General features: G+C 46.3%; 1 protein-coding gene across 1 annotated transcript in view; it reads right to left on the reverse strand.

Annotated features, from left to right (window-relative positions):
* Nucleotides 1-9,024: 9,024 nt before the first annotated feature.
* GPX3 (glutathione peroxidase 3) overlaps nucleotides 9,025-25,273 on the reverse strand; it is a 32,354-nt gene continuing 16,105 nt past the window's right edge. Inside the window, exons 2-5 of the mRNA XM_068273141.1 lie at nucleotides 22,165-22,318; nucleotides 17,268-17,385; nucleotides 14,567-14,666; nucleotides 9,025-9,602 (exon numbers count right to left, since the gene is read on the reverse strand). Of these exons, the coding sequence (XP_068129242.1) occupies nucleotides 9,360-9,602; nucleotides 14,567-14,666; nucleotides 17,268-17,385; nucleotides 22,165-22,318 (615 nt within the window). The 3' untranslated portion in view covers nucleotides 9,025-9,359. The remainder of the gene's footprint in view (nucleotides 9,603-14,566; nucleotides 14,667-17,267; nucleotides 17,386-22,164; nucleotides 22,319-25,273) is intronic.

Consider the following 25,273-nt stretch of genomic DNA (forward strand, 5'->3'; position numbering starts at 1 on the left):
ATCTTACCCCCTTCCATGTAGTATGAGAGCCACACCTACACAGTCTATTCTATGGAGCTGCACTCCCCATCAGACAGAAATCTTACCACCCTTCCTGTAGTATGAGAGCCACACCTACACAGTCTATTCTATGGAGCTGCACTCCCCATCAGACAGAAATCTTACCACCCTTCCTGTAGTATGAGAGCCACACCTACACAGTCTATTCTATGGAGCTGCACTCCCCATCAGACAGAAATCTTACCCCCTTCCATGTAGTATGAGAGCCATACCTACACAGTCTATTCTATGGAGCTGCACTCCCCATCAGACAGAAATCTTACCCCCTTCCATGTAGTATGAGAGCCACACCTACACAGTCTATTCTATGGAGCTGCACCCCCCATCAGACAGAAATCTTACCCCCTTCCATGTAGTATGAGAGCCGTACCTACACAGTCTATTCTATGGAGCTGCACTCCCCATCAGACAGAAATCTTACCACCCTTCCTGTAGTATGAGAGCCACACCTACACAGTCTATTCTATGGAGCTGAACTCCCCATCAGACAGAAATCTTACCCCATTCCATGTAGTATGAGAGCCATACCTACACAGTCTATTCTATTGAGCTGAACTCCCCATCAGACAGAAATCTTTGCAAGATGCTGCACACACAGATGCTGTACACATGCAACAGATCATTATCTGCAAAAGATCTGTTCCTGCCAAAAATCCATTCCTGCAAAATGCATTCATAGTCTATGATATCTGCAGATCATCATACACACCTTGTTTAACTGACAATTATCTGCAGATCAGATCCACCAGGAAGGATCTTCAAATCTGCAGATGAATGTCTGTTAACCGCTTAATGACAACTTGACTTATAAAAACATCTTGCTAGCGCCTCTTAATGGCTCCAGGACGTTTTTATAAGTCACAGTGCTGCTGGCGCTGTGCTGTGTGTGTGAAAATAGTGGGGAAAAAAAACCCACCATAGAAAAAATACGCCTTTTTTTCCAAATACTATATTGTACTATACTTTGTACTAGGGACATAATTAAAATCTTGTGATAACCAGGACAAATAGGCACAGGGGCGTAGCAATAGGGGTTGCAGAGGTTGCAACCGCATCGGGGCCCTTGGGCCAGAGGGGCCCCGAAGAGCCCTCCCTTTAATTGCAGTATTAGCTCTCTTTTGGTCCTGTGCTCATATAATAATCACTTCTCTAGATACTTTGAATAGCAGTAATCATTAACAAACAGTTCCCCATCCCCTTCTTGCACCTCTGACACTGTAGTTGCCATTAGCAGGTTTTGGTGTTCCGTAATTCCGTAATTGTTATGTATAGTGTGCTTGGGGGGCCCTTGTAAAACTTGAATTGGGGCCCACAGCTCCTTAGCTACGCCACTGAATAGGCAAATGAGCTAATTTTATGCACAGTAGCAGTGTTTATATTAAAACTATAGAGGATGAAATTGGAGAAATAGTGTATTTTTTCCTTGTTTTTCCCTTTGAAATGCATAGAAAATAATTACTGAAAACAAATATCAACCCCAAAAAGCCCAATTGGTGGTGAAAAAAAACAAGATATAGATCATTTCATTGTGATTAGTGGTGATAAAGCTATTGACAAATGAAAGGGATGAGCACTGAAAGGTGAAAATCGCTCTTGTCCATTAGGGTAAAAACACTTTGGGGTGAAGTGGTTAAACAAGGTGTGTATGAGGATCTGCAGATCTCATAGACTATGAATGCATTTTGCAGGAACTGATCTTTTGCAGATACTGATCTGTTGCATGTGTACAGCATCTGTGTGTGCAGCATCTTGCAAAGATTTTATAGAATAGACTGTGTAGGTGTGGCTCTCATACTACATGGAAGGGGGTAAGATCTCTGTCTGATGAGGAGTGCAGCTCCATAGAATAGACTGTGTAGGTGTGGCTCTCATACTACATGGAAGGGGTAAGATCTCTGTCTGATGAGGAGTGCAGCTCCATAGAATAGACTGTGTAGGTGTGGCTCTCATACTACATGGAAGGGGGTAAGATTTCTGTCTGATGGGGAGTGCAGCTCCATAGAATAGACTGTGTAGGTGTGGCTCTCATACTACATGGAAGGGGGTAAGCTGTCTGTCTGATGGGGAGTGCAGCTCCATAGAATAGACTGTGTAGAGTATGGCTCTCATACTACATGGAAGGGGGTAAGATTTCTGTCTGATGGGGAGGTCAGCTCCATAGAATAGACTGTGTAGGTGTGGCTCTCATACAGTGGCGGCTCCAGGAAAATTTTTTAGGGGGTGCTATGCAGGTGCTGGACCAATTTCCGGGGGGAGCTGACGACCTGCGGCGCGCGAAGCGCGCCGCGGCAAAAAATGGGTGTGGCTACAACCTGCGAAAAATGGGCGTGGTCATGGCCGGATGAGGGCGGGGCTAACTGTAATTTAAAGTGAACCCAGGGTGAGAGTGATATGGTGGCTGCCATATTTATTTCCTTTTAAACAATACTAGTTGCCTGGCAGCCCTGCTGATCTATTTGGCTGTAGTAGTGAACTGAATTACACCAGAAACAAGCCATGCAGCTAATCTTGTCAGTTCTGACAATATTGTCAGAAACCCCTGACCTGCTGCATGCTTGTTCAGGGTCTATGGTTGAAAGAATAAGAGGCAGAGGACCAGCACGGCAGCCAGGCAACTGGTATTGCTTAAAGGGAGATAAATATGGCAGCCTCAATATTATTCTCACCTCGGGTTCCCTTTAAAAGTGCAACGCAAAGACAGAGGGCCCAAGTTTTGTGACCCTTTTCCCAGAAAATTCACATAATTGTGCAGGTTTTCTCAAGAAAATACACGTAATGTGAGCAGATTTTAACAAAAAACACGTCCAATGACCCCAATATGCACAATCGTTATCAGATATGACCCCAATATGCACAATCGGTAGCAGATATGACCCCAATATGCACAATCGGTAGCAGATATGGCCCCAATATACACAATCGGTAGCAGATATGGCCCCAATATGCACAATCGGTAGCAGATATGGCCCCAATATGCACAATCGGTGGCAGATATGGCCCCAATATGCACAATCGGTGGCAGATATGGTCCCAATATGCACAATCGGTGGCAGATATGGCCCCAATATGCACAATCGGTGGCAGATATGGCCCCAATATGCACAATCGGTGGCAGATATGGCCCCAATATGCACAATCGGTGGCAGATATGGCCCCAATATGCACAATCGGTGGCAGATATGGCCCCAATATGCACAATCGGTAGCAGATATGGCCCCAATATGCACAATCGGTGGCAGATATGGTCCCAATATGCACAATCGGTGGCAGATATGGTCCCAATATGCACAATCGGTAGCAGATATGGTCCCAATATGCACAATCGGTGGCAGATATGGTCCCAATATGCACAATCGGTGGCAGATATGGTCCCAATATGCACAATCGGTGGCAGATATGGTCCCAATATGCACAATCGGTGGCAGATATGGTCCCAATATGCACAATCGGTGGCAGATATGGTCCCAATATGCACAATCGGTGGCAGATATGGTCCCAATATGCACAATCGGTGGCAGATATGGTCCCAATATGCACAATCGGTAGCAGATATGGCCCCAATATGCACAATCGGTAGCAGATATGACCCCAATATGCACAATCGGTAGCAGATATGACCCCAATATGCACTATCGGTAGCAGATATGACTCCAATATGCACAATCCGTAGCAGATATGACCCCAATATGCACAATCGGTAGCAGATATGACCCCAATATGCACAATCGGTAGCAGAAATGACCCCAATATGCACAATCGGTAGCAGAAATGACCCCAATATGCACAATCGGTAGCAGAAATGACCCCAATATGCACAATCGGTAGCAGAAATGACCCCAATATGCACAATCCGTAGCAGATACGACCCCAATATGCACAATCCATAGCAGATACGACCCCAATATGCACAATCCGTAGCAGATACGACCCCAATATGCACAATCGGTAGCAGAAACGACCCCAATATGCACAATCGGTAGCAGAAACGACCCCAATATGCACAATCGGTAGCAGAAATGACCCCAATATGCACAATCCGTAGCAGATATGACCCCAATATGCACAATCCGTAGCAGATATGACCCCAATATGCACAATCCGTAGCAGATATGACCCCAATATGCACAATCAGCATCAACTGAAAAAGAAAAGAAAAACCCATTTACTCACCTACAGCCAGAAGACCTTCTTTCCCGACCTCCTGTCCCGAGTCCCGACCTCCTTGTGGCGCGCAGCGCCCACGCGCCCACGATCCTCTTCCTTCCCGACGTCACGACGAGACTTCCTGCCTGCATGCAGAGAGCAGGGCTACGGGAAAATGGCCGCCCGAAGCCATGCACTGCAGACTCAAAGTCTGCAGAACAGGGCTCCGGGCGGCCATCTTACCGTAGCCCTGCCTGCTGCTCCGTGCTGCCGCTGTGTGAACTGACTTGGCGTCTTTTAGACGCCTGAAGTCAGTTCACTCCAGGGGGTGCTTTGGGGGTGCTTGGACAATTCTAGGGGGTGCTCGAGCACCCCCAAGCACCCCCCTGGCGCCGCCCCTGCTCTCATACTACATGGAAGGGGGTAAGATTTCTGTCTGATGGGGAGGTCAGCTCCATAGAATAGACTGTGTAGGTGTGGCTCTCATACTACATGGAAGGGGGTAAGATTTCTGTCTCATGGGGAGTGCAGCTCCATAGAATAGACTGTGTAGGTGTGGCTCTCATACTACATGGAAGAGGGTAAGATTTCTGTCTGATGGGGAGTGCAGCTCCATAGAATAGACTGTGTAGGTGTGGCTCTCATACTACATGGAAGGGGGTAAGATTTCTGTCTGATGGGGAGTGCAGCTCCATAGAATAGACTGTGTAGGTGTGGCTCTCATACTACATGGAAGGGGGTAAGATTCCTGTCTGATGGGGAGTGCAGCTCCATAGAATAGACTGTGTAGGTGTGGCTCTCATACTACATGGAAGGGGGTAAGATTTCTGTCTGATGGGGAGTGCAGCTCCATAGAATAGACTGTGTAGGTGTGGCTCTCATACTACATGGAAGGGGGTAAGATTTCTGTCTGATGGGGAGTGCAGCTCCATAGAATAGACTGTGTAGGTGTGGCTCTCATACTACATGGAAGGGGGTAAGATTTCTGTCTGATGGGGAGTGCAGCTCCATAGAATAGACTGTGTAGGTGTGGCTCTCATACTACATGGAAGGGGGTAAGCTGTCTGTCTGATGGGGAGTGCAGCTCCATAGAATAGACTGTGTAGGTGTGGCTCTCATACTACATGGAAGGGGGTAAGATTTCTGTCTGATGGGGAGTGCAGCTCCATAGAATAGACTGTGTAGGTGTGGCTCTCATACTACATGGAAGGGGGTAAGCTGTCTGTCTGATGGGGAGTGCAGCTCCATAGAATAGACTGTGTAGGTGTGGCTCTCATACTACATGGAAGGGGGTAAGATTTCTGTCTGATGGGGAGTGCAGCTCCATAGAATAGACTGTGTAGGTGTGGCTCTCATACTACATGGAAGGGGGTAAGATTCCTGTCTGATGGGGAGTTCATCTCCATAGAATAGACTGTGTAGGTGTGGCTCTCATACTACATGGAAGGGGGTAAGATTTCTGTCTGATGGGGAGTGCAGCTCCATAGAATAGACTGTGTAGGTGTGGCTCTCATACTACATGGAAGGGGGTAAGATTTCTGTCTGATGGGGAGTTCAGCTCCATAGAATAGACTGTGTAGGTGTGGCTCTCATACTACATGGAAGGGGGTAAGATTTCTGTCTGATGGGGAGTGCAGCTCCATAGAATAGACTGTGTAGGTGTGGCTCTCATACTACATGGAAGGGGGTAAGATTTCTGTCTGATGGGGAGTGCAGCTCCATAGAATAGACTGTGTAGGTGTGGCTCTCATACTACATGGAAGGGGGTAAGATTTCTGTCTGATGGGGAGTGCAGCTCCATAGAATAGACTGTGTAGGTGTGGCTCTCATACTACATGGAAGGGGGTAAGATTTCTGTCTGATGGGGAGTGCAGCTCCATAGAATAGACTGTGTAGAGTATGGCTCTCATACTACATGGAAGGGGGTAAGATTTCTGTCTGATGGGGAGTGCAGCTCCATAGAATAGACTGTGTAGAGTATGGCTCTCATACTACATGGAAGGGGGTAAAATTGGTCTGGGATCTTTCATTAATCTTTCAAGTGTGTACACAACTTTAGTCCCTGCTTTCTCAATTTTCGGGGCTTGGATATCTGGATCATAATGAGAAATGGTTCATTTCGACTTGCGCATTTGTGAGCTGCCTACAATATGCACAAATAGGTAGGCTCCCTATGCTAGATTGAATTTATCAGTTAATGGCCTGAAGAAGCGGGCTTAGACCCGCGAAACGCGTTGCCTGTGCTAAATAAAATCTTTTATTAACACAAAGATTTCGTCATTGAGGTAAGCTACCTCATTTCCCTTTTCGTTTTTTAACCTGCTTTTGTAAGCTTTTATCCACCAGGGTGCCTCTTTTCCCTATTTGTGCATATTCTACCCCTCGTACATACGAGGGGTGGTGACAGACGTGGTTCCACCACGGTGGACTTCTTTACCCCTTTTTTTCCAAGAGAGCGACCGCAGCCAGGTCCATAAGGGCCACCCCGAGTGGAGTCGAGTTTATGCTCTCCACCTGCATCCAGTGGTCGGTTGGACCCCCTGCAACCACTGGCGTAACAATAGGGCCTGCAGCCCCTGCCCTCGCGGGGGGGGTCCAGGCCCGCTTGGGGACGTTTTGGGGGGCTGGAAGAGTCGCAGCATGAGAGGAAAGCCATGCTGCATTTCGGCGGGGAGGGGGGATGGTACCCCCCCTCCCTCACCAAGGGCTCTCCCCTCTGCGCTCCCCTCCAGCATCAATACGATTGTGTGAGCAGCGGCAGATACATACCTTCCGTGCCCTCCAGCGTGGACGTTCCTCTCTCTAGTCTCTGACGCGAGTTCCTGTATAAACAGGAAGTCGCATCAGACACTAGAGGGGGGGGGGGGGCGTCCCCCCTCCCTGCCAAACTGCAGCATGACTTTCCCCTCATGCTGCGACTTCTCCAGACCCCCCAAAACGGCCCCCAAGCGGGCCCCTGGGGGGGGGGGGGGGTCCGCTCAGTATTTATGCAGGGGGCCCGGTGGGACCTTGTTACGCCCCTGCCTGCAACCCTCATTTGTAAGTAGTAATCCACTTATTTATTTTTACATTGACGTGTAACATATCACACTATTGGGCTCCCGTCTTTTGTCTCCTGTGTCTTTTCCCGCAAGGTGCAAAGACATCCCTAATACTCTGCCTACACTATGGAGGTAATCCAGAATCATTCATATCTTATGGACTGTCTCTAATCTTGATGTCCTCCTTCTGGAAAGTTTGGATGCGCCCCCCCCCCCAACTTCTGACCAATAGGGATGGTCAATGAAATGCAAATATTTTTGAGTTTATACAGGACTATGTAAACTTCTATGTAGCTTGGAAATGGACCAATCGATTTAAACCTGGGTGGGACTTGATTGGTCCATTTCAAGCTGCATACATTTGCATTAAATTTTGCATAACCCTGCATGAAGTCAGAAATATTTGCGTCTCACTGATCAGCCCTACTAACCAGGAGTGACTTGAGATGAACAGGCATAAGTGTATCCAGTCTTATCTGTACACGTAAAACATCAAAATGAACTTCCTGAACTGAACTGTGTATGTACTGTGCCTAGCACACAAATAATTAGGCTGTGTTCCTTTTTTTCTTTCTCTGTTTGAAAGTGTTAAATATCAGGTATGTAAGTGGCTGACTCAGACAGGAAGTGACTACAATGTGACCCTCACTGATAAGAAATTCCAACTATAAAACACTTTTTCTAGCAGAAAATGGCTTCTGAGAGCAAGAAAGAGATAAAAAGTGGAATTTCTTATCAGTGAGGGTCACACTGTAGTCACTTCCTGTCTGAGTCAGGACTGAGTCAGCCACTTGCATACCTGATATTTAACTCTTTCAGACAGAGAAAGACAAAAAGGAACACAGCCTAGTTATTTGTGTGCTAGGCACTGTACATACACATGTCTATCTCATCATGTCACATGTCACTTCGGGTATCCTTTAACATGGTGTGTTCGCATGGTACATGTGTAGGTACTAGCAGCTCCCTTGCAGGATTAGTTAGATGCACTATCTGTCCCAGGGAGGACGGTAAGGTTATGTGCTCCTATTCCCTACATAGGTTTTGATACGCTGAATGTGTGCATGTTTATGCTATGCATGTTACAGGGCCAGGGTTAGGACACATGCGACACTGGGCTACCTCTACGCGGTGTGTGTGACTACGCAAGAGACTTATTCTTGTACCAAAGATCCCAGCTTTTAACTTAGCTGTAGGGACAGCATTGATTGCTGCATGATTTTTGTAAGTGGATTCGCATGAGGATTCGCATGAGTGTGCGGAAGTTCATTTTGATGTTTTGCTTGCCACACCCCTTCCAGCACCTCCCCATTAAAACTACAAGTGTGTAAATGTCCTAGCTGAAGGTGAGGAGCCTGGATTTTGTTTTTTTACATTTTATTTGTACACGTCTCAGGTGCAAGGTGTGCATTAACGCAAAGACTGCTTTCATTTAGGGATAGTCAATGAGCTACAAGTAATTCCCAGATGATGCTCAGTTATGCAAACTTTTGGCCAGTCCAATGAATGCTGAGGTGGTTTTAGATTGGTCTGTTCTCAACCTACATATATATTTGCATAGAAAATTTGCATTATTCTGCTTCAGCTCGGAATCACCTTAGAAACAGAGGAGGAGAAGCATAGAACAACGAAAACAACGAATTTGGGGCACAGCATAGTGGCCGGCACTTGGGCGCCACCATAGGCTGTAAGGTGAATTATGACTTATAGTGGTGCTCATTTTTATATGGCAATATACTTCAATACATTCAGTTAAAGAAAATCATGCCAGACTGCAGACTAGCTTTATCAATAGACTATGTTTATTAAGTACCAGCACAGTTGAAGCTTCACCCTAGAGTCCAGGCGGAAGGCAGGTGGCCTCCGGTAGAGCTGCAGACCCATCCCAGAATGGCAGACATGCTGGAATGCACTAAACAGCAGCCTACCCAGTCCTGGTTTCTGGATGGATCCCGTACTGTGGTACTTTTGGACCCATCCTTCACACAGATGGGATCTCAGACTACCTTCGGTCTCCTGCCAACCACTCCAAACTCTGCAAAAAAGAGCACAAAAAAAATATATATATCTATATAAACAAGCAGGGCAACATTAAGCAGTGGTACTGATGAAAGTCTAGCTCTGCTCCCGCTCCATCATGAGTATCTTCTGAAGACCAGACTGTGTTTTCATGTAGGCCATCACATCTCTTCTCACTTGGGCCACCGGCGTGCGGGGGTGCCAGCGTTTCATGGGGCGGCCGTCAGGCCCAACCAGGAACTTCTCAAAATTCCACTTAACATCGTTCACCTTGATTGGGTCCCAGAAGAGACGGTTTAAGGGATTGCCTAAGATCTCACCGACAGGGGGGCAGGAGTTCTGGAGACAAAGGAGTCTGGTTAGTTTGGGTTGTGACACCTTTATTGAATTCTCACGAAAATTACACCAAAGATACCAGAAAGCTTTGAGGAGGTGCCCAGTAATGATAAAACACTTAAAAAAAACCATTAAAAATGAATGTGTAAGAGTTGGCTTACCTCCACACAGACATCACCAACCAGCCAAAACGTTTATTGGCATGCACAACACAGGAAACACATGTTGTGAGTCGCACCCGCCCACTTCATCGGGTCATACAAAGTGCCACAACGTAAATGAGCGTCGAGCGCGTCTAGACATATTTCATCAGCACTAGAAACCACCTTCATTTTATCTACCGTACTTTATTATTACCTCTGTTGGGTGTTAATTTATTTCTCTTTATGCCAGAAAACATTTTTTGGAGTACAGCCGTAGGTAACAGGAGCGATGACACACCCGAGAGAGGGCGGGGTCAAACTCCTCATCGGCGTTTACAGTCGTTCACAGGGATTATGAGGCACCCAATAATAGATAAAACTGGGTTAAAACATCTAATGCTGGGCACACATACGATGCAATTTCCTGTCTAATTGATGCGTGATCAGAGAGGAAATTACATCGTGTGTGTATGTTTAAATTGCACCCGATCGATGAAGCGATCAATTTACCAATTATAAGTGTGCAAAATCGATCACTTTATCGATCGGAAGCTTATCGGACATGTCAGAAATAATCACCTGATTCCCTTCTATTGGGTGGGTAAATTGCATCTCATGTACCCAGCATAAAAGTAAAACAAGAGGTGGCTAACCTCAATAATGACATGTTCATATAAATATGAATTTCAATAAGCACAGGCAACACATTTCGTGTGTCTGCGCCCCCTTCCTCAGGCCAAATACAGTGCCTACAAACATCAATCACAAGGGGCTCAGTGCTTGGGCACAACAATATATCATGATATGTTTTATCTACTTTTGGGTGCCTCTCAATCCCTTTGGGAGGGGTGGACCTTGGTACTTTTCCAAGAGTACGACAGCATCCAGCTCCAGCCGGATACCGGAGTGGAGTCCGGTTTATACATCTGTACCAGCCTTCAGTGGTTGGTCGGTCACCCCTTTGTGAGCACCACAGTTTTCTCTTTCGCTTTTACCAAGCAATCTATGACGTAGTGCACCATTAGGGCCCTCGTTGTCTCTGTAGTCTTGTTTTTTAGGGTGATTGGTCATCCTCCACCAGTTTACAGTAGTTATTCCTAACGGCACCCATGGTTTGTGAGTACCCTTAGGCCTCTTACACAGTAAGACGCTGTGTTTGATGCGACGTTAAGGTCGCATAACGTGCCCCTAATGCAACGCATTGAAAGACTATAACTTGGACATTATTTAGCCCTGCGTTTGGTGCGCCGTTTCTTCGCACAGTGATAGAACGAAAAAAGAAAACATTACTGAGCATGTGCAAACAGTCTAACGCAGCTAAAAACGTGTATAACGCATAGCATGCTGCACTTTCATTTACCGTGCAGCGTTAGACACCAACGCAACGTCTGCACTTGATTTTTCCTGAGTGGGCTGAGTGGGTAGATGAGGCGGAGTTAATTACCCATAATGCCGCTCTCCGCCCAGCGTTTCAACGAGCTTGCAAGCGTCTATTGGACGCGTTGCAAGCCTCGCTATGGAGAACTTCCTCCTTCAAGCAGGAAGTGCTCCATAGCGAGGCTTGCAACGCATCCATTAGGACGCATGCAAGCTCGTTGAAACGCTGCGCGGAGAGCAGCATTATGGGTAATTAACCCCGCCGCATCTACCCACTCAGCTGGGGCAATTAAAGCAAATTTAAATCACGAGTAACCACTGTGGTTAAGCATGAATATTCCGTGATGAGCAGCCCTGGTTGTAACATTTAAAATACATATCTAAAAAATGTACATTTCTCCCAGAATACAAGGCTCTATAAATTACATTTTTCCTATGGTGTTTTCATTAGTGATGATCAATGAGATGCAAATAATTTTCGAGTTGATGCAGCATTATGCAAATTTTGTATGCCAAAGTATGCAGCTTGGAAGTTAACTAATCAAATCCTGCTGAGGCAAAATCTGATTGGTTCATTTTTAAAGCGGATCCGAGATGAAAAACTAACTATAACAAGTAACTTGTCTATATATCTTATCTAAAGTTTAGATAGTTTACACAGCAAATCTAGCTGCAAACAGCTTTAATAGAAACTTATTATTTCTTCCTGTGATACAATGACAGCAGCCATGTTTGTAAACATTACACAGAGGCAGGCTTATCTGTATCTTGAGCACTCAGCCTAATCCCCTCTCCTCATCCCTCCTCCCCTCTGCCTCTGAAATCAATGGCTAGTAACACCTCCCCCTCCTCCTGCCCAGACTGAGCTCCCATGAGCCCTTGCTACTGCCAAGGCTCTCTGAAATCCTGTGGGCGTGGTTTATTTAGTTTATAGGGAATTAGAGTATTAAAACAAAAACAAAAAAGTATTTGGCTTGAGGAATGCCCTATAAACAATAGGATAGGAACACAATTATGCAATGAGTAAAAGTTCACCTCGGACCTCGGATCCACTTTAACCGGTTCAGCGCCGCAGTGCCGAAAATCTCATGCATCCGAGCAACGTTCACCTCCCATTCATTCGCCTATAACTTTATTGCTACTTATCACAATTAATTGATCTATATCTTGTTTTTTCCGCCACTAATTAGGCTTTCTTTGGGTAGTACATTTTGCTAAGAATTATTTTTTTCTAAATCCATTTTAACAGGAAGATTAAGAAGAAAATTTAAAAAATTTATTATTTCTCAGTTTTTTGCCATTATAGTTTGAAATAAATATACGCTACCGTAATTAAAACGCATGTATTTTATTTGCCCATCTGTCCCGGTTATTACACCGTTTAAACAATGTCCCTATCACAATTTATGGTGCCGATATTTCATTTAGAAATAAAGGTGCATTTTTTCAATTTGCGTCCATCACTATTTATAAGCTTATAATTTTAAATAATATAATAACATACTTTCTTGACATGCATATTTAAAAAGTTCAGACCCTTGGGTAACTATTTATGATGTTTTTTTTTTTTTATTATTGTATTTTTTTTTTTTTAATATAAAGTGTATGTGGGTAATTTTTGGTGTGGGAGGGAAATTGCTAATTTTAAATGTAAGATAATTTAATTCTTTAATTAAAACTGTGTGTGGGTGCAGTTTACTATTTGGCCACAAGATGGCCACAGTGAGAAAAGTCCTGGATGCGAACGATGTCGCATCCAGGAACGTAAATGCAGGGGAGTTGTTTCCTGGGGGCAGAAATACCGCGCTCTCTGGATAGAAAGCGTCGGTATTTCTGCGGGGAAGTTAGATCGGTGAATGGGAATTATATTCCCATTCACTGATCGGGCGGCGGGTGCGCGTGCGGGCGTGCGCCCGATCGCGTGCACCACGCAGGGAAAGTAGCAGTGCCTTTCTGGATGAGAAAGCTCGTCCAGAAAGGCCGAACTGGTTAAGCTGCATAAAGTTGCATACAAAATTTGCATAATACTACATCAACACAAAATTATTTGCATCTCATTCACCATCCCTAGTTGTCACCATGGTTATTGAAAATCTGACAGATTTTGGACCAGTCCATCTCCTCACGGGGGGTTCCTACTTATTTCTTTATTTACAAGTTCTTACTGAACGGAAGTTGCTCAGTCCAAATGCAAAAATAGTGTGCAAATAAGAAAGGAATCCGAGTGATGTGTATTTGTAGATCTTTTCCAGGGAGTGCTTATGTAAAGAATAAAGGTAGATGTGAGAAACCCCCATGAAAAGATGGACTAGTCCAAAACCTGTCAGATTTTTTTTTTATCTACTTTGAGTGATAGCAACATAGGAAAAAGTACATTATTGAGCATGTTACTCTGGTAAAAATGTACATTTAACATACATGTATTTTAATTTTTACATTTTTTTGTGCTTGTGCCTTTTTAAGAGAAGAAAATGGGAGCGTGAAAAGAGGAAACATCTCAGCAAACCCGCCTCCGTCCACCTGTCTTAAAATTTGACTTTAGCCAGAAATGAAATTTTGAAGATGTACATTATTTTCCAGACCATAAGACGCACCTAGCTGTAGAGGACAAAACCAGGGGAAAAAAATATACTAAACCTGGTAGGTCCATGGTGCAGGGGAGTCTTATAGACCTTCTCCCCCAAATATTATATCCCCTTCCTTGTACCTCTAGTGTCCCCTATGTCCCCCTCTGTCCCCCAGTGTCATCTGTTCTCCAGTACCCCATGTCCCCCTGTGTCCGGTGGCCCCCTGTCCATATGTCCCCATGTCCCCCTACCTATGTCCCGTCTTCTCTGTCCCATGTCTGATGTACATATTTATATAGCAGCCACACCGCTCTGATCTAAAGAAGCATGGTATCCTTTGGGTAGCAATCTACCAATCAGGTGGGGGACACTACCCCAAAATGCTAATAACAGCCACTCACTGCTCCCTTCCTAATTGGAGCCAATGGTCTCGAGGGTGGGACCACAGCTCTGTTATTGGGGCCAATCACTGCACTCCCTGCTACTGAGGGAGTGCAGTGATTGGCCCTAATGGCAGAGTCGTGGTCCCGCCCTCGAGACCATCGGCTCCAATTAAGAAGAGCGGTCTGGGGCAGCATCCCGATGTAAATATGTACATCGGACATGAGACATAGGAAGGGGGACACTGGAGGACTCTCTAACTCACTCTAAATCCTCCTCCCACACACACATTTTTTTGAAGGGGGGGGGGGGGGGTGCGTCTTATAGTCTGAAAAATACAGTAATTGTGGCTGCTGGGAGAACATGGAGAGGAATGGACAGCGCCGCATGTGTGATTGCACGCTGTAGCATGCCATGGGTTCACAGCGAAATACAGCATAATACGCAATGAAAAGAGACACATGCTGTATGAGTGCAGGGAAGGCAGACTCTTATATACCTTCAAGAATGTGTATACTTTCTGTTCTTTCTTCCCATTGACGTCCCCTTTCTCAAACAGCTGGAAATTGGCAATGAAGCCACCGCCGGGACGGACATATCTGCGGGGGAGAGAGAAATACATCACTTGATTCTGTCACAGCAATAATCGCCATTCGCCATGTTTCCCTTTAACAACAGGTTCATTTAGTCATATGTTAATTCATTAAAGAAAACCCAGGGGGAAAATTCACTGATGAGATTGACAATTCTATCTATCCTCTGTATAGATTGTTTGTGGGGGGCCCAATGTAGAACTTGCACTGGGGCCCATAGCTCCTTAGCTATGCCACTGCAGTCTGGCATATCACGCTCAGCAAAGCGCTGCCTGGACCATTTTGGGGGTGATTTGCCTACAATGGAAGATATAGGGAAATCGCAAAGCGATTGAAAAAGCGCTTTGTATAGCGATTTTCCCAACGCTTTCATAAATAAATACATTGGCCTCAATTCACTAAGATCATGCTGGAGATAAAAAGGCAAGAGAAAACTTACCTCCACGCAGTGAGAGAGTTATATTATCTCTTCATTCCTTAAGTTACCTCCTCTGTAGTTAGGTTACCTCCTCTGTAGTTAAGTTACCTCCTTTGTAGTTAAGTTACCTCCTCTGTAGTTAGGTTACCTCCTCTGTAGTTAAGTTACCTCCTCTGTAGTTAAGTTACCTCCTCTGTAGTTATTTTCACACGAAGTTAAGTAACAGCCTGTCTTTAACTTTAGAATTCTGGAGTTATTTTAAGAATTGGAGAGTTAACTTAGAGACAGAAGAGTTAACTTTAGGTTTGCCGGTAAAATGTTTCCTGAATACGACATGCCTCATCACCATGGTGATAACACTAAAAACGTAATTAAAGATAGGACATAAGCATAGTGAATTGAGGCCATTGTATTTATTCATTTCCGGAGTACAAGAGTTCACTTCCTGACTAACGTCAGGAAGTGAAAAAAAAAATCCCTTTATACAGCGCAGGGAAATTGCAAAAAATTGCTCAGTGCTTGAAAAAGCGCTGGCGATTTATGATGTGAACAAGGCCTAATAGCTTGTTAATCGAATAGGCCTGTGCTCTCAGCCTGCTGGAGGCTCACACAGAAGTGGTCAGTGACACGCCTTCTGTATCCTTCTGGGGAGCGTGTCCACAGTGTCATCACTTCCTGCTGCCTTCATGTGGGCGGGGTTTGCCTTCTCTGAGAAGTAGCTCTGTTTCTTACATCGAAGGAACTTTACACACAGTTCAGTGAGGCAGGAAAAGACAAATCTAACACTGAAAGCAACGCTATCCTCAGGGCCAGATTTGTACTTTCCAGCACCCAAGGCTTGGGATCATCGGACACAGCTGATGCAGCAGAGCAAGCTGTGACTGTCTCAGTCATTGCGCACCAGGAAGTAAGGAAGATGCACGGAGCTCTGGTATTCAGGCTGTGTGTGCAGCACAGGAGATAGCACTGTCTCATTGCACACCAGGAAGTAAGGAAGGTGCATGGAGCTCTGGTATTCAGGCTGTGTGTGCAGCACAGGAGATAGCGCTGTCTCAGTGCACACCAGGAAGTAAGGAAGGTGCACAGAGCTCTGGTATTCAGGCTGTGTGTGCAGTACAGGAGATAGCGCTGTCTGATTGCACAACAGAAAGTAAGGAAGGTGCACGGTGCTCTGGTATTCAGGCAGTGCGTGCAGCACAGAAGATAGCACTGTCTCATTGCACACCAGGAAGTAAGGGAGATGCACATAGCTCTGGTATTCAGGCTGTGTGTGCAGCACAGGAGATAGCACTGTCTCATTGCACACCAGGAAGTAAGGGAGATGCACATAGCTCTGGTATTCAGGCTGTGTGTGCAGCACAGGAGATAGCACTGTCTCATTGCACATCAGGAAGTAAGGAAGATGCACGTAGCTCTGGTATTCAGGCTGTGTGTGCAGCACAGGAGATAGCACTGTCTCATTGCACACCAGGAAGTAAGGAAGATGCACGTAGCTCTGGTATTCAGGCTGTGTGTGCAGCACAGGAGATAGCACTGTCTCATTGCACACCAGGAAGTAAGGGAGATGCATGGAGCTCTGGTATTCAGGCTGTGTGTGCAGCACAGGAGATAGCACTGTCTCATTGCACACCAGGAAGTAAGGGAGATGCATGGAGCTCTGGTATTCAGGCTGTGTGTGCAGCACAGGAGATAGCACTGTCTCATTGCACACCAGGAAGTAAGGGAGATGCATGGAGCTCTGGTATTCAGGCTGTGTGTGCAGCACAGGAGATAGCACTGTCTCATCGCATACCAGGAAGTAAGGGAGATGCATTGAACTCTGGTATTCAGGCGGTGTGCAGCACAGGAGATAGCGCCGTCTCATTGCACACCAGGAAGTAAGCCAGATGCATGGAACTCTGGTATTCAGGCTGTGTGTACAGCAAAGCAGGGCAGCTTCAGACCAGGAGAGTTGATTTACTTTGACATGTAGCCTCTTATCTCTTCCCAAGTCCTGCCGCCCTTCTGCTTTTTTTTAGCACCCAAGGCCACAGCCTTTGTGGCATTTCCAGAAGTCTAACCCTGACTATCTTGTTTCCGTGACCAATTTTACAATTTATAAGTCTGCGACCAAAGTCTACAGTGCAATTTGAGGTCACATGACCGTTCTCTCTATGAGAGTGACTGTCTGATGTGTATTCTCCACTTACTGCAGTCCTTTAGGGATTTCTTCATTCGACCCAGGTTCTTGTAGACCAAACTGGTTGCTGGGAAACCCTAAGATGACAAACCCATTATTTCCCAGCTCCTCTTGTAGTGCATTCAGTTCTGGAAGAGAGCAAAAGCAGTATTACAAAAATGATAAGGATTTCTGGACATTCACACTCTCGTTTCAGGAGGCAGCTTTGTAGTGAGCCTTGTACAGACACGTTGTTTGGCTTGGTTGGGCAGCATATTCTGTTCTATGGAGAGGGGGGAAGGGAAGATGAGCGGGAAGCAGTCTGGTGTGGGAACTTCAAAGGAACAATGGTGGTCAGAAGACAATGACCATCCTGTCTGTCCCCATCCCCCTCCTGCTCTCCCCCAGCTTAGTGTGTAAATGCAGAGTATAGTGCAGCAGAAGCTGTGCTCTCACCTCTATGCCAGAGTCCAGTGCTGTGCCTGTGCGACCATCCTGTCTGTCCCCATCCCCCTCCTGCACTACCCCAGCTTAGTGTATAAATGCAGAGTATAGTGCAGCAGAAGCTGTGCTGTCACCTCTCTGCTGGAGTCCAGTGCTGTGCCTGTGTGACCATCCTGTCTGTCCCCATCCCCTCCTGCTCTCCCCCAGCTTAGTGTGTAAATGCAGAGTATAGTGCAGCAGAAGCTGTGCTCTCACCTCTCCGCTGGAGTACAGCGCTGTGTCTGTACAACCATCCTGTCTGTCCCCATCCCCTTCCTGCACTCCCTCAGCTTAGTGTGTAAATGCAGAGTATAGTGCAGCAGAAGCTGTGCTCTCACCTCTCCACTGGAGTCCAGAGCTGTACCTGTGTGACCATCCTGTCTGTCCCCATCCCCCTCCTGCACTCCTCCAGCTTAGTGTGTAATGCAGAGTATAATGCAGCAGAAGCTGTGCTCTCACCTCTCCACTGGAGTCCAGGGCTGTGCCTGTGTGACCATCCTGTCTGTCCCTGTCCCTTTCTGAACTCCCCCAGGGACAGAAGGAGGCACAAGGTGACAGGAGGAGGCACAAAGGGGGGAAGACGGAGGTGCAAGGGGACAGAATGAGGCACAAAGGGACAGAAGGAGGCACAAAGGGGAAAAGGAGGCACAAAAGGACTCTTGGGAGGCGTGGCTTCATTCAAGAGGTGTGGCTTAGTTCAGGGCAGGGCTTAATCCTGGGGCAGGGCTTAATCAGGGGCATGTCGCCCACCAGGACCAATGGAACGCCAGGCAGTGGCCTGGAATGCCTATGCCTAAAAACGCCCCTGCTTCTGCCAGATTACTGAAAACGAGGACCATGACATCGAGGGACACTCACGCACTCTAGATTTTTCAGCTGAGATAATCAGGAAATCTAATGCCTGGTTCACACCATGATTATTTTCCACAGGTCTGATCTAATTTCCAACCATTTTTATGATCGATTTTCCGATCACTTCTATACAAAAATCGATGATAAAAACAATTGGAAATCAGATCAGACCTGTTGGAAATAATCCTTTCGGGATGGGGAATTGCATGGTGTGCACCAGGCATTAGGCCCTGTTCACACTCAGGCACTTTACTGATCGTCAGCGATCTGCAAAGCGCTGCAGCACAAGTAATCACTGCAGTGCTTGTGTCACGATTGCAATTTGCAGCGACCCCAAACCAGCTGCATTTTCCAGCATTTTCCATTCACTGAAATGAGAATCCCAAAGCACAATTGCGGAAAATCTCTAAACAAAATTGTGAACGCAATCGTACTTGTAATTCGATTACAAGTGTGAATGGGGCCTGCGGTGTATATGTAGTCTGTATACTGCCAGAAGCAATACAGACATAATCTTCTGGCCACCATCATTGTTATTATTATTTTACACATTCTCCTGCTGTGTTAAAGTGTACCTGTCGGGCATAAAATAAAAAATCAAGTCTTTATTTTTATCTGGTAAACAAGTAATAAGGATGCTAACTAGGCAATCCAAAAGATAAAATCACTATTACTTTTCTTGCTGATAAATGATCATTCCCCAGGTTATCTGACTCCCATTTGGTACACACAAAATTTGGTACGCAAAAGGGAAGTTGCAGGGCATGCTGGGTTGTCCTTTTTTGCTTCTGTACTTCCCCTCAGACTTAACTAATGCAGCCTGATTGGCTGAAGCCTCTTTCCCTCCTGTTTTCCCCTCCCACACCTCTGTTCCTCTCTGATTGGCCAATATTTCTCATGCTGAGACAATACACTTTCTATAGTGGAGGGCGGGCAATGCATACACAATCAGACAGAAGAGAGTAAGGGAGGAAATGACATCAGGATTGGCTTCAAAATAGCCACAGTTAAAATGGGAAATGCTAAGAAGGATTTTCTCTTTTTTTTTACTGTAGAAAAATCACTAAAATCAAAACCTGGACAGTGCAATACATATGTTATATAAGTAGAATGTTTATCTACTTATATATGTGTTCTTTTCTGAGATAGAGATGGCTGACCACTCCTGTTTGAAGTGTACCGGAGATGGTACATTGTGCCTTATGTATACTTACCTGGGGCTTCCTCCAGCCATATGAGGACCGTGGGCTTTATCGCCGGCCTCTTCGGCCGCTCCATTCTTGTGCCATTCGTGTGCTCCTGTGAATGCGCAGCTCGGTACGCAGGCACAGAACGCTCCTTGCGACGGGAGCATGACAAGGGCACCCCTTGTGGTTGCATGCGCAGAAGACCGCAACTGGCTGGATTACCTGGATGGGCGTAGCGGCAGAACGGAGAAAACGACGAGGGAGCTGGAGAAACCCAGAGGTGAGTATAAATAAATGCAGTTATAAGATTTCAAGTTTCCTTTAAATAATTTTACATCCTGTTTACTTTATTTCTGCTGATTTAATGGCTTTAGCCAAATAAGAACATGACAAGAAAACAAACCGGATTATCCCTGACCTGTCCCAGACGTTCTGCTGACACAGCGCTGTCCATGTGGCATATTCAATATTTGTGTTCCTTCAGAATACAAAAGCCAGGGTGAAATTATCCCAACCACAAATATGAACATCAAACATCACACTGCAGCCTGATGGTCCTCATGATACACCCAAACCCTAACCACAGCCATCCTCACTGCAACACTGCAGCCTGATAATCCTCATGATACGCCCGAACTCTAACGACAGCCATCCTTACTGCAACACTGCAGCCTGATGGTCATCGTGATACGCCCGAACCCTAACCACAGTCCTCCTTACTGCAACACTGCAGCCTGATGGTGCTCATGATACGCCCGAACCCTAACCACAGCCATCCTTACTGCAACACTGCAGCCTGATGGTCATCGTGATACGCCCGAACCCTAACCACAACCATCCTTACTGCAACACTGCAGCCTGATGGTCCTCATGATACACCCAAACCCTAACCACAGCCATCCTCACTGCAACACTGCAGCCTGATAATCCTCATGATACGCCCGAACTCTAACGACAGCCATCCTTACTGCAACACTGCAGCCTGATGGTCATCGTGATACGCCCGAACCCTAACCACAGCCATCCTTACTGCAACACTGCAGCCTGATGGTCCTCATGATATGCCCAAACCCTAACCACAGCCAGGCTTACTGCAACACTGCAGCCTGATGGTCCTCATGATACGCCCAAACCCTAACCACAGCCAGGCTTACTGCAACACTGCAGCCTGATGGTCCTCATGATATGCCCAAACCCTAACCACAGCCAGGCTTACTGCAACACTGCAGCCTGATGGTCCTCATGATATGCCCAAACCCTAACCACAGTCAGGCTTACTGCAACACTGCAGCCTGATGGTCCTCAAGATACGCCCAAACCCTAACCACAGCCAGGCTTACTGCAACACTGCAGCCTGATAGCCTGATGGTCCTCATGATATGCCCAAACCCTAACCACAGCCAGGCTTACTGCAACACTGCCACGAAAAGCTTCCCACATGTGCGCATCTGCCCAGCTGTGTTATAAGGAGGGGGGGGGGGGGGGCGAGCCGCACTGGGGTGTCACCATGGAAGGGGTGACGTGGCATTAGAAGGGGAGCCGGGGGGGTGCAAGCCATACTGGGGTGTCACCATGGAAGCGGTGACCTGGCATTAGAAGGGGGGCCGGGGGGGTGAGCCGCACTGGGGTGTCACCATGGAAGGGGTGACGTGGCATTAGAGGGTGGGGGGTGCGAGCTCGGATCAGCTCCTAGTGTGAAACAGCCCTCAAGTTTTTTTGTTTTTTTTTTCCACAAGGCAAGCATTTTTAGAAGGGAAGAGGTAAATACGTCTTTCCTGCCAAAATAGTAATATACCAGCCAGCCTCCCTACTCACTTGCACACTATTTTGGCAGTTAGACTTAGCAACTGCCGTTCAGGAAATGCTGTTGAAAACCCTGAGAGTCCCCCCTGAGGAGATGGACTAGTCTCTCCCCCACCCAGTATAAGAAGTCTAACCCCCCCATCTGAATATCTACTCCAGCACTGAGTCAGCTCTTGTCTTTTTCCCTGCAGCCTATCACCATGTGGCAGCATCTCTCCATAGGCTCCCAATGTTTGTCATGTGACATCAGGAGCCTAGGTAAAGGCATTGCTGCAAGGTAATAAGCTGCAGTGAAGAGGAGGAGAAGACCCGGCACTGGATTAGGTCTAAGTGCCTCCCTTCAGATTGGGCCATTCTTCAGCCTCCTCCCCCTAGACATTACCGCCTGAATCATTGGACTCCCATAGCTTCATGGTAAGGCCGGCCCTGTCAGTTCTGCACCATTCAATAAGCGGTCAGTGTACGGATTACAGATTAACATGGGTGACACCTGCTGGCTGTGAACAGCAAGTAAGAAACATTTCTATACAATACTTATGGTATCATAAAAAGACTGTACCAATGTAATACAGACAACATATCACATTCCACGTAAAGGCATACCTAGGTACTGCATGGTGAGACCTCAGTAAGTGGCCACGTTCACAAACAGCACCGTCTTCCCCTCATACTGTTTGAAGGGGATGAACTGGCTCCCTTCCAGGCTGAGGGCCCCGTAGTCATAGATGGTCCCAGTCACCGAGCTGTAGCAGTCCACCTAATGTACACAGACAGGAGAAATGAATGCGTTGTAAAACATGTAGATAGTCAGAACCATAGTGCCAGCTAACAGGAAACTGTGAAATAATGCCTGGGGAACTGGTGCCCTTCAAACATCAGCACAAGGAGAACTGGAGCCAAACAGACACAAAAGCGGAAAAGAGGCTCAAAGGATTACCATTGGTTATTCTTGCACCCGCCCCACTTTAACCACTTCCTGCCCCATGACGTGAAAATAAGTCTCTGCACTCTCCTCCCTACAAAATCTTAGATAACACTGTTTATTTATCTCTAACCTGATAACATCACTACAGAGTTGAAAAGGAATTATAGCTAACCCCTCTCCTCCTCCCTAATTAACTGGCAGAGTTAATTAGTAAACAAGTGTAAAATACACATTCCAGGAGCAGACAGTAGCAGATTGTATACATTACTTAATTGTTACATCTAATGCATTATCAAACGAAATGAACTGTTTAAATAAACAAGAGAGATAGACAAATAAAATGTGTGTGTTTAAAGGAGTTCTTTGGTGTTGTTTAAAAGTCAAAATTCAACACTTACCTGAGGCTTCTATCTGCCCCCTGCAGCTGTCATGTCCCGCGCCGCCCTTCTCCAATGCTCCGTTCCTCACCGCCGGTCCCATCCTAAATACGTGACAAATTACACTGTGGCTGCGCGGTCGCGCGCCTCATCTGGGGCTTACTGCACAGGAGCAGTACAAGAAAACTTCATACTGCACCTGCACAGTAAGCTACCGATGATGCGCGTGATAGCGAGCAGTATTGGTCTATTTAGACGAATATTAGACTGGGACCAGCGGCGGGGAACCGAGGATCGGATGAGGACAGCGCGGGACATGACAGCTGCAGGGGGCAGATAGAAACCCCAGGTAAGTGTCGGATTTTGTCTTTTTAGAACCTCCACAGAACCCCTTTAATGTACAATAGAACTGTTTACATTTAAGATAGAATTTATGAAAGTGGATAAATGGTATATTTTTTCACTTTTTTTCCTTATTTTCCTTTTAAATGCATGGAAAATAAGGTAATGAATAAAAACAAATATTAGCCACAAAAAGCCAAATTTGTGCTGAAAAAAATATATACCGTATTTTTCGGCCCATAAGACGCACTTTTTCTTCCCCAAACATGGGGGAAAAAGTGCCTGCGTCTTATGGTCCAGATGCTGCAATTTCTACTCAGCGCCAGTTGTCACCCCCTTTAAATCTTGTGTCCCCGCAACTGTCAAGTCCCCCTGTCTGTCCAAGTCATCTGTGTGAGGTTTGCAGGATCATAATGCAGAGTCTATGTGTCCCCGCAGCCATCCCGTCCCTCCATACAGGTGTGTTACCGCCCCCTGTCCTCCTCTGCCCCGACCCTCCATACAGGGGTGTTACTGCCCCTGTCCTCCTCTGCCCCGCCTCTCCATACAGGTGTGTTACCACCCCGTCCTCCTCTGCCCCGCCCCTCCATACTGGTGTGTTACCGCCCCCTGTACTCCTCTGCCCCGTCCCCGGCTCTTTAAGGGATACGAGTGGAGTGTGAAGGCTGCGGCTTACCGATTAATGCTAGCGCTGATCAGTGGTAATCTTCCGTTATAAAGCCGCTGGGTGGTCCGAGCACGCTGCCGAGTGCCGAAGCGTCTCTCTCTCATTACTTCCGCATTGGTGATGTAAGCGGAAGTGAAGAGAGAGAGACACTTTGGCAGCGTGCACGGACCACCCAGCAGCTTTATCACAGAAGATTACCCCTGATCAGTGCTAGCATTAATCGGTAAGCTGCAGCCTTCACACTCCACTCGTATCCCTTAGAGAACCGGGGGTGGGGCAGAGGAGGACAGGGGGCGGTAACACACCTGTATGGAGGGTCGGGACAGCCGCGGGGACACATAGGGCTTGATTCACAAAAGAGTGCTAACTGTTAGCACGGCTGTTTTCGGGCGAATTTTCGCGTTTGCGAGTGATCACCGATCAGCTGCAGGGGGCTGAGGGAAGCCCCAGGTGAGTAAAACTCATTTTTTATTTTTGACTTAAGGTTCACTTTAAGAGCACACAGTGCATTTTAAAGGAAACAAGGGACAACTGAGAGCACACAGGGGGGCATCTAAAAGCACACGGGGGACACTTAAATTGACACAGGGGGCACTTTGAAAGACACAAGGGACACTTTAGGACGCAGGAGGCACTTAAGACAACACAGGGGGCACTTTAGAGGACATGGGGGCATTTAAAGGGACACAGTGGGACAGAGGAGGCCACAAGGGAGACATTAAAGGTACAAAGAGGAGACAGGGACACAAGAGGTACAAGGGGGACATATAATTTGGGCCGGGGTGAAGATCCACAAGATGCCATTTCACCATGGATGCACCAAGTTTAGTATATATTTTTCCCCTGGTTTTTATCCCCTAAACCTAGGTGCGTCTTATAGTCCAGAGCTTCTTATGGTCCGAAAAATATGGTAGATCATTTAGTTGTGATAATTATTGATAAAGTTATTGCTAAAGTAATCAGAGCTGAGCTGAACGGGGAAAATGACCAAGGTAGGGAAGTGGTTAAAAGTGCATACTTATGTGGTTTATTAAAGAACTTTTAAACAAGTAAAACCACATTTGCCAGTTGCCACTGTATGTTCACACATAATTAATGCCACGTACACAGTGATAACTTCTGTGGTCCAAAACAAATGTGACTGTTTTGGACTGATTGTTGTACAGAGATGCTGTTTGAGTAGTGTGTCCTGTTGTATGGGGAGGGGAGGTGTGCAAGATGCGCTGTACTGCAGGATCTTCCTTTGAACATTTGGCCAATCAGGAATGATCATTTGAAAATTGAAACATGTAAAGTCCACATGTACCTTGCTAGAAAATGTATGCCTGAAGACAACTTTATAATAAAAAAACAAAACAAATAAATACATCACTATTCCAGGGAGTAAATAGACAACTGCTA

Source organism: Hyperolius riggenbachi, chromosome 3 (assembly GCF_040937935.1).
Source record: "Hyperolius riggenbachi isolate aHypRig1 chromosome 3, aHypRig1.pri, whole genome shotgun sequence".
Classification (NCBI taxonomy): Eukaryota; Metazoa; Chordata; class Amphibia; order Anura; family Hyperoliidae; genus Hyperolius; species Hyperolius riggenbachi.